The 9,564-nt window shown below is 49.1% G+C and overlaps 1 protein-coding gene across 1 annotated transcript; it reads left to right on the top strand.

The window, feature by feature from the left end:
* The first annotated feature begins 2,965 nt into the window (after positions 1–2,965).
* DYNLT2B (dynein light chain Tctex-type 2B) lies at positions 2,966–7,784 on the top strand. Its single transcript, XM_044456213.1, has 5 exons — positions 2,966–3,069; positions 4,343–4,476; positions 5,044–5,113; positions 6,117–6,180; positions 6,989–7,784. The coding sequence occupies exons 1-5, from the start codon at positions 2,966–2,968 to the stop codon at positions 7,034–7,036; spliced, it is 420 nt and encodes a 139-aa protein (XP_044312148.1). The 3' UTR covers positions 7,037–7,784.
* The last annotated feature ends 1,780 nt before the right edge of the window (positions 7,785–9,564 follow it).

Below are 9,564 nucleotides of genomic sequence, written 5' to 3' on the forward strand. Positions count from 1 at the left end.
AAAGCGAAAATGTGAGGGAGAGGTCATAACTGGACTGAAACTAAAAACAGTAAGCCATGAAACATACTGGGATCACATACATTTATAATCAATGTTCAAATAAATGACTATACCATCAACTCACTGGAAAAACACCTGAGGAGGGAAAGGCCCATTAAAGTGACCCATCTTCCCTCCCCTTGAGGCAAGGCGGGTGAAGCCGTTAGGGGAATTTTAAATCAGAGGAAAGGGTGCCAAGTGTTGCAGCAACCTGAAGAGGATACAAGGTTAAACATCACAAATGGCAAGATGTGGATAGAGAACTACTTTTCTCCTATTATACTAGAACTCGGGGTCACCACTGCAACTTACTACTATTGTATTTCAATGTATTTTATCATGTTGTAAGCCGCCCCGAGGTTTCGGCAAGGGGCGGCATAGAAATGTTATAATAATAATAATAACTTGATAGCCAATAGGTTCAGGGCATGCAAAAGAAAGTACTCCACCTTACAAGAATAGCTTATAGTATTTGCTGTTGCATTCTGAGGGATGGCTACTGGCTTAGATTTCGCATATATTCATTACCTTGCATTCCCAGGTACATTAAAGTACAACACCTATCATTCCCAGCTGGGAGGACCCCAATAGGCTTAGGAAAATTAAGGGTTAAGGCTGTTGACAACCATCAGCCTAAGTGTTACCTCTGACAAAGAAGCAAGCCCTGTTAGAATTAAAGAACATGGATATGGTATTTAACCATGGAGATGGTATTTAACACCAGTCAAGTTAAACCAAATTGATGATAAATATTCTAAGGTTTGTTGGAGATGTGGAAAAGAGATTGGAATTTATAAACACATGTGTGGGATTGTGATAATATGCAAAAGATATGGATTATGGTGTTTAATGAAATTAGAGAAATTCTAAGATATAAATCTAGAAATGTCACCAAGAATTGTGTTATTGCTGCTGATTGAAAAACAAGATATAAAGAAGAAAGAATTGATCTTAAATCTGATCATGGCAGCTAGGTTAGTAATGGTATTGGAAACAGAACTGGGTTATACAAAGGAATGAATAGTATAATGAAATATGGAATATGATTGTTAATGATAAATTGACATCAGAAATAAAGATTTAAAAGGGGATAATAAAAGTAAATATAATGAAATAGGGAAGATTTCGTAAAAGCAGTACTGATGGAAGGGAAAAGCTGTAAGCCTAATCAAGCATATATGAATTTTTGGAGGGGATATAGGTATGACTACAGTAAATTTTATATTGTTGTTATATTGTATGCAGGGAAATGGAAATATTTATTTTTATTTATTTTTTTCTATTTATATCCTGCCTTTTTCCTCAAAGGGCTCAAGGCAGCTTACATCATCTCTCCTCCTCCATCTTATCCCCACAACAACAACCCTGTGAGGTAGGTTGGGCTGAGAGTCTGTGACTGGCCCAAAGTCACCCAGTTGGCTCCATGGCTGAGCGGGGACTCGAACCCAGATCGCCTGAGTCCCAGTCCCACGCTCTTAACCACTACACCACACTGGCTCTCCTGGGGCGCACAATTTTTTTTGTGTTGTGATAATTTTTTTTTTTAGTTATCAGTTAGGTTGTTTTATTTAAAAAAAAAAGTAAGCCCTTTGCTCCTATTCAATTAACAGCGAACAAGAGACCTTTGGTCACATGCTCCATGTTCATCCAATCTCCAAATTGCCAGGATGTGACAGTGGTTAAGGGCCACACCCTGAACAAGCATGTTGTTTAGGCAACGTTGGTATGGAGGGCACGGTGTTCTGTGCTGTGCTGTGGCTCGGTCCATCCTCACCGCTCCCTTGATGCTGGAGGGTTGCCAGCGGACACAGAGGTGGACCCGGCTCCTGGGCTCATCTGTTCTCTGGAACAGAAACGGGGCTCTGTGCCACTCAAGCTATCAGTTATGCAATTCGCTTTTGCAAAATGCCGCGATGGCCGCCACGTCACACGGCTTTCAAAGGGGGACGGACACACTCCTGCGGGAGGAGGCTGCCGCGGTGACCGGTCTGGGCGGCTGTGCCGCCTCTGCACGGAAAGGCGGGCGGGCGGGCTCCTGGGGAACATGGGCAGGGGAGCACCGCTGCATCCGCGCGTGGCCTGTGGGCGTCCCACGGGCAGCTCCCTGGCCGCCGGTGAGCAGCGGCCGGGCCTAGGCCGACCCGGGGCGGCTGCAGCGCGGCCCCGGCGCTCTCCCGTGCGGCCTGCCCGGTGGGCCGCTCCAGGCGCGCAGAGCACCCCGAGCCGGCCGGGGCCGGGCAGCGCTTCCCCCGCGCCGCCCCCGTAGCGGCTCTCGGGCGCCTGAGGCCCGCCTGCCGCCTTCCCGGCCCCCAGAGGGCTGGACCACCATCATCCCCAGCAGGGGCCCCCGGGCTGGACTGCTCCTCCCACCGTCCCCGGCCACCGGGCTCTGAGGGGGCCCAGGCGGCGCCGGAACAAGCCCGGGAAGCCGGCGGCGGCACCGGAAGTCCCGGGACGCGACTTCCGGCGCTCCCGCCTCGCTCTCGTTCTCCTCTGGTTCCCGCGATGGCCCCCTCCCCCTGTGAAACGTAGAGATAGTAAAAAGGGTAGAGGGGCTGGCAGGAGGAAACATGAAAAGCCATTCGACCCCCCCGAGGCCTCGTAGATTTCTAAGCGGATTTTCCCCTTGCTTCAGCATTAGGACAAGCCTCGCTCCACCAGAAACTGAGTGTGGGGTGAGGGGGCAGAGCTCTCGCGGCCTCAGACAGGAGCGGCGACTCCACTCGTTTCCATGAGGAGCTGTGACCATAGAGGTGCGATTCCTCAGAGCGACGCCGCTCTGCGGCAATGCAGAGCGTTGGCCAAGAGCGGCTTCCTGCGGTTCCGGAAGTAGGGCCTTCCTAGGCGGGGCGCCACGACGGGGGAGCGGAAGCGAGAGTCGCCATGGTGACGCTGCTGGGCCCCTCGGAAGCGCCGCCGAGCGGCCATGGCGGAGCTGCAGCTGTCGCCCGCCCGCATCGCTGCGGGCCGCGCGCCCCGCCCGGGCAGCCCGTCGCGCACCTACAGCCTCCGGCCGCCCTTCCAGCACAAGTCAGTGGCTCTGCCGCCGGCCCCAACCTGGTGCCCGCGGACACGGATCTGGGGGGACTGCAGCTCCTATCATCCTCGGCTAGGTGCTGCCGCCCAGCACATATGGGGCAGGATGAAGAGCTGTAGCCCAGTGGACTTGAGGGGACTGGGGTGATGGGAGCTGTACCCCAAACACAGTCCGGGGGCGCCAGGTTGGAGAAAGCTGCAGCATGATGGGCGCTGTCGTCCCGCCCAGCCGGGAGCATTAGGTTGGGGAGGCTGGGATTGTAGTTCTTAGCAAGTGCTCCTGCCAGGTTAAAGGTGAAGGGAGTTGTAAGCCAACGCTTATGGGATAGCCACGATGAGGAAGGCTTGGAATGATGGGAGTTGTAGTCCAGTGATGGCCTGTGCCGGGCTAGGTGCATCTGGGGATAACGGGCAGTGCAGTCCAATGCATCCGTGGTTGCTCGGCTAACGGTGATGGGACTTGTAGCGAAGGGCGCCAGGATGGGGGAGACTGCTGTGAAACGCCTCACTTGCACAAAGCCCCCAGCTGGGTCTGGGGTGCGTCACCCTTCACCTCTTCCCACAAGCCATTATGGAAATTCGCAAGGTGCCACCGATCAATGAACACCTCGGGTGCAGCCCAGTCCTAATTAAGTCACTTGATGGAATAAATGGGCCAAGTCCTCCAGTTTTCAAGTGAAAGAGAGCAACTCTCCCAATCTGCTTCTGGGACTTAAAAACCACTTTGGCATGCCCACAGTGATTTGCAAATATATTTTGATAACCTCTTCACCCCCGTTCAGTCCTAGTGCACGACGCAGGGTGTTGCAGCATCTCCCTTGATAGTCCCCTCCACCTCAGTGCAGCGCTTTTCCCACATGCCTGCCAAGCGTGACTGCTCAGCGGGCTGAAAACCAGCTGCAGTTCTCCCATCAGCCCGAGAGTGGCGCACAGGTGGCTCCAGGGCAGCCTCTTTTCCAGAGCAACTTCTGCACCGTGCAGACATCCCCCGAGGCAGTCTGGTTTTCTGTATGCAGAGCGTTGTATAGCAAAGCAGTCTAATTGTCTCCCACTCACAAGGCACAGTGGCACAGTTCGTGGAGGCACACGCCACATGCTTCTTGAGGGGTGGGTGGAGTGTATCGCCTCCCAAACATGGCGGAGGTTGAGACCTGTTTGAGAATTCTATCCATTATTTGGCTTACCAGTCAGATGTCTCACACCCTTGATGCACTGAGGGAGGGGAAAATAGGACTCAAGGTAATTCTGTTCCCTTCTCTTTCCTAAGATTCCGCTCTTCTACAGTGAAAGACTGCATCCATGAGGTGTTAAAGGAGGAACTGGAAAATGTACAGTACGACCCGGAAGAAGTCCCCCAACTCACCAAATCTTTGTCAGAAACAATCCGAGACAGACTGAAAGGTAGTAAGGTGTATGACGGAAAGGGCAGTTCTTCCACCTACATTCCTCCCTCTCGGCCTTCTGTCCACACACACATACCACTGTGGTTCTGATGTTGGCAGAACTTCTGTTGTAATAATTTGTGTAATTTCATTTCTGTAGTGCCCAATAGCCAAAGCAAGCCAGGCAGTTCAGAACAATGCACAGAAACACATACCGTACATGCTATAAAATACTGCATTTTTCAGTAGATGATTGATTGATTGATTTTTAGCTTGCCCCATTAGCCATAACACTCCCTGGACAGAGCTAGAAGAATAAGGCTAAACTAGACCTGTTAAAACCAGCTGACATAAAAGTCTTGTCGTGCTGTTAAATGCCTGGGGGGAAGAGGGCAGTTGTAATCTGATGCCAAAAAGACAACAGACTACAGAATCCGAACCAGGTTCTAGTGGGGAGAACATTCCAGAATTTGGAGGGGGGGCACTGTTGTAAAGGCCCTCTCTCTTGTTGTCACTTGTGCTACAGGTGTGTAAAATGTATCCATGCCTTCTCATCAGCTATCCTTCTTCACCACTTCCCTTTTAGAGAAAGGATTTCACAGGTATAAAATAGTTGTGCAGGTGGTGATCGGAGAACAGAGAGGCGAGGGAGTGAAGTAAGTGTGGCTTTTTCCTCTTTATGGAATTGTCTATATGTTAAATACTTTTGCATCATTATGTATATTTCTGTTAAATTTGCAGAACTAAAGATTGCTTTGCTTTTATCCCAAACATTCTACAAATAGCAAATTACCACATTTCTTTTAGAAACTTTAAACAGTTACCTATTCTATTTCTCATCCCATGTCTAAACATCCAGACAAAATCAGGCAGCTTGGGAGCAATAAGACTGATTGATTAGATATACAGCCTGCTTTTTTTCTTACAAAGAATTCAAAGCAGCTTACATAATTCACCTCCTGCTCTCAATCTGATCTGCCCAGCAACAACAGCCCTGTGAGGTAGGCTGAGCTGAGAGTCTGTGGCTGGCCCACAATCACCCAGATGTTTCCATGGCTGAGCAGGGATCTGTCCGCCTGACTCCCAGACCCAGACCCTTCACCACCACACCACACTGGGATGTTTGATGCAGCTAGCACTCCCGTATCTTGTTTTGTCTGCAGCAAACCCATGCAGATCCGCATTATTTTTAATAACCAGATAAAATCCCCAGAGAGGTCCGCCTGGCGCTGTCATTATTTGCTCTTCAGCGCCAAGCGAAGACCTTTTTATTTAAAAGTTATTTTAACTGTTAATTTCTTATTATTGTATTTATAGATTTTAATATATAGCCGAGATGGTACCAGTTTTTAAATTATTGATTGTATTTTTATGTATGTTGTGAGCCGCCCCGAGGCTTTGTTGCGATGGGGGCAGCATAGAAATGTTTTAAATAAATAAATAAATTAGCATTCTGATTTTCTCCAGCGTGTAGCTGTTTCCCAGAGTTTGGGTGCATTTTCCCTGACTTTGCAGACATAGAAGTCCCCCTTCTACCAATCCTGGCTCACAGGGCACTTCTGGAGAGGCACGCCAGCTTTTTAGGTAGAACGAGCACCGTCCACATGTTAGTCACTGCCCCCATCCTTGTTGATGGATCCGCCCCGTTTGTGTTTTCAGCATGGCCGCCCGGTGCTTCTGGGATGCCGACACGGACAACTACGCTCAGGATGTTTTCATGAATGTAAGTGCTTTGCCACCGTTGTCGAGTGTCATCCACAGACGGCTGCTCAGAGAAGGTGCTCACTGGGCCCCTTTGCAGGTGTAACTGGACTTGCCCTGCTGGCTGGAAGACGCGGCGCAGGATGTACCAGGGCACAAAAGCTGTACTGCATCTGTGCCTCCATTTGAACAAAACATGTATGAAAAATCTCGTAGTTGTTGAAGTCTTTCTCCAGTCCTAATCAAAGCACTTTTGTCAAGCTAAGAAGTTCTTAGAGTAGCAATATTAGCTTTCGGTGGTGTACCAGGTACCAAGGCCAAATTGGGCAGCATTATGCAGATTTCTCTTCTGGGCAGTTAAGTGAAGTGCAGCATTGTCCAAACTGCACAGAAGTTGTAGGGAGGTGACCTCAACATGTGGGCAAGGTAAAACAGGAGCAGGTGTTTCTCTGAGAACCCATGTCCTAAGGACCAGAACTTCCCCCTTTTGCTAACAGGCTATACAGATCTCCCCAGGCAAAGCTCATTTCAAGCTCACCTTCTCAGGAATCTAAAAGCTTTTGTTGTTACTGAATTGCATTTCTGTACCACCCTATACGAAGCTCTCTGGACAATTGACAACATTTCAGTCACCTACCCAGATTTCAGCCTGGCCCAATCCGTAGCTTCCAAGGATCAGGTACTGCAGCCTGTAGGAAAACACATGTTAACAGAAAGATTACATTCAAAATCCCCATGTTGCTTTGTACTGCCCCAGGCACAAAAGTGTGTGGCTTCGTTCCCCTGAAGACATTTTCGCTGATCCCTGCATTCTCTCCTCCGTTCCCCAGGACAGCCTCTTCTGCGTGGCAGTTGCTTTCGGCTCCTTCTTCTACTGAAGATGATTGGAAGCTCCAAGGAGAATGGTCGTCGTTTCTGAGATAGTGAGGAACTGATATTCTACGTGTAGTTTTTCAAGATACTCACTTTAGCAAATGCATTTTCTACATGGTGCTTAGAAGCTATCACAAACTCCCCCTGGAACTGCCTTTGTATACAGACGGAGCTTTCTGCACAAGTCGCGCTGACTGGATGGGCCCGTGTTCTTGCCCAGCTCCTGTTCTTTTGTTGCTGCTTGCACAGAAGAGCATCCTACCAAATTCATGGTATTTTTCCATGTAATAGTGCATAAAATAGGATCGATCTGTTTTTATCATTTACCATCCATTCTGGTGACAGATCCAGTGTGGGGCTTGCAGAAGCACAACTCATATGCTGAGTATCAATCCACTTGAATGAGGATATTGAAGTCTTAATGCCAACTGCGTGGTGTTTTACTCACAGAGGAGATGAACACCTAATCCAGTCTGGCAAATTCATTTTTTTCTCATTCTGTTTGCCTTCTGTATTCTGTCTCCTTCTCCAAATTAAAAATGTGAGGACGACTGCAAGGGTGACACTGTGTTTTCCCAGATAAGATTCATTAGATCTTCTTCCGTCCTTCCTGCCTCATCCCTCAGCTCCTTAGCTTAATAAATCTACTGGGGGAAATGGTTTTGTATAGCCATCATACTTAGAATTATTATTGTTGCCTGAATAAAGGAATCCTAGTGGAGTCATACAGTTTGCCTATGGCTAAAACAAAAATTCTGCAGCAAGATTCATACTTCCTTTTAGCATGTGTTGCAACGAGCGCCCTTAGAAGGGAGACAAACTGGGAGTCAAGTCAGAGGACTTTTTGAAGCTGATCAGAAGTTTGTATAATTTATTTGCCTACCTGATCGATCAAATAGTGCAGCCTGCCTTGACATTTACCTTGTGCTTTCGGTGTGTTCCAAGAGCTCAGGGTCCAATCTCTGCAGGCCCTGCAGCACCCCGGTGAAGTAGCTTGGTCTGCTTGACTGGTAATGGCAACCGTGGCTTGGCCTGCACACAGCAGCAGCTTGCATTTGCTTATCGTCAGATACTGTTGTGGCTAAAGACTCCTGCCACTCATGTGCAGGATGCGCGTTGTGCCCGTCTGGTGCATGATCACCATGAAAAGCTGCGAGGGCTAGGCCAGGCCCGTTAAGTCCGATCAAGTGCCAGCCTAGGGTATCATAGGCCAGAATTATTATCTTCCAATGGGCCAAAGAGGCTGAGGTTTAACAGAGGTCACCTGGAAAGGTGATGCACTTGATTTGCATGAGCTGTGAACCAGGGACCTTCCAGGTGCCCTGTTGCTGATGGATCATTAATGTGTGGTTTGTGTGGGACCACCTGGTTATCAGTCGGTTTGCTTGCTTAAGGACCTTTTTGTTCCCCTTTTGGCAGAATATTCCCAAGGCTGCTTATGCTACAAACAAAAATGCAGATGTAATATCAACAACAAAAGCACAAATTTGATATTTTTGTAAGCATCCATGGAGGAGCCCCCTCTTCATCAGACCCACGAAAGGCTAGTCTGGTGCAGGCTTAGACAGAAAAGGCCTTCAGTTCCTAAATTGCATGAGATGGTACCAAGAGTTGCACCCTGCTCTGCAGAAGCTCATGCTAGAACAGACGCATAGTCCTTATGGTGGGCCAATAAACTCCTGTTGCAACAGATTGACATTGCCGTCCCACCCCCCAAAATTGGCTGCCCCTTAAGAATGATCCTGAAATTCAAAGCTTCTACTGGATGGCTTGCTAGAAATAATAGCAATTGCAGTCCAGGCATCTGGAGCGTACCTGATGGCGGGTGGAGCTTGATCAGGCTGTGGTCGTGTGTGTTGGGGAATGCTGGAGAGTGAGCTGGCGGAAGGGGCCCCTGCCAGTTCCCTGCTGCACGATCCATGCTGCACGTGGAAAATGAGGTGCGCTCGCTCGCGCTCTGTGTGTGTGTGTCTCTCTGTCTTCCTATTCCAAAGACCACTGACCAAAGCAACCATTGCAGATGGCCAAAAGCCAGATTCTGTGTAGCTTTCGTGTAGCCTGAAGCACCTGATCCTGCCTAATCTTGGGTCAGGGTCAGGCCTGGTTGAAATCCAGATGGGTGACTTGGACGTCGTGAATCACCCAGAGAGCTTTGTGTACCGGCGATACAGAAATGTAATAAAAATAATAAATCATTTGCTCTCCGTGGACTGAAAAGCCAAGGACAGCATGAAGGGCATTCTAACAAGACACAAATATCCTACGTTAGACTTTCCATGGCTCTTATGGTAGGTCAGTCAGTAAAGCGACCGGGTTGTGAGGTCTCATAGAGTCATCGGCAACCATTCCGTCATGTCCGACCCCTGGTGACTCGGTGCATCATTGCTCTCCGTGCCTCTCTGTCTCACTCTGCTTTCTTCAAGATGGCCAGTGTCTCTCTCTATGGTGTCCAGCCAACGGGTGCTGGGGCAGCCACTTCTCCTCTTTCTGCTGATCACTCCCAGCAAGACTGACGTTTCGAATGAGTCAGCCT

This window comes from Varanus komodoensis, unplaced genomic scaffold, assembly GCF_004798865.1.
Source record: "Varanus komodoensis strain SLA01 unplaced genomic scaffold, ASM479886v1 scaffold82, whole genome shotgun sequence".
Classification (NCBI taxonomy): Eukaryota; Metazoa; Chordata; class Lepidosauria; order Squamata; family Varanidae; genus Varanus; species Varanus komodoensis.

What these genes read in the sequence shown, in the direction of transcription:
- DYNLT2B (XM_044456213.1), top strand. Translation starts at nt 2,966, where the DNA reads ATGGCGGAGCTGCAGCTGTCGCCCGCCCGCATCGCTGCGGGCCGCGCG. An exon ending in CGGCCGCCCTTCCAGCACAA is followed by an intron (nt 3,070 to 4,342) that starts GTCAGTGGCTCT and finishes CTCTTTCCTAAG; the next exon opens with ATTCCGCTCTTCTACAGTGA. An exon ending in CAGAGAGGCGAGGGAGTGAA is followed by an intron (nt 5,114 to 6,116) that starts GTAAGTGTGGCT and finishes TTGTGTTTTCAG; the next exon opens with CATGGCCGCCCGGTGCTTCT.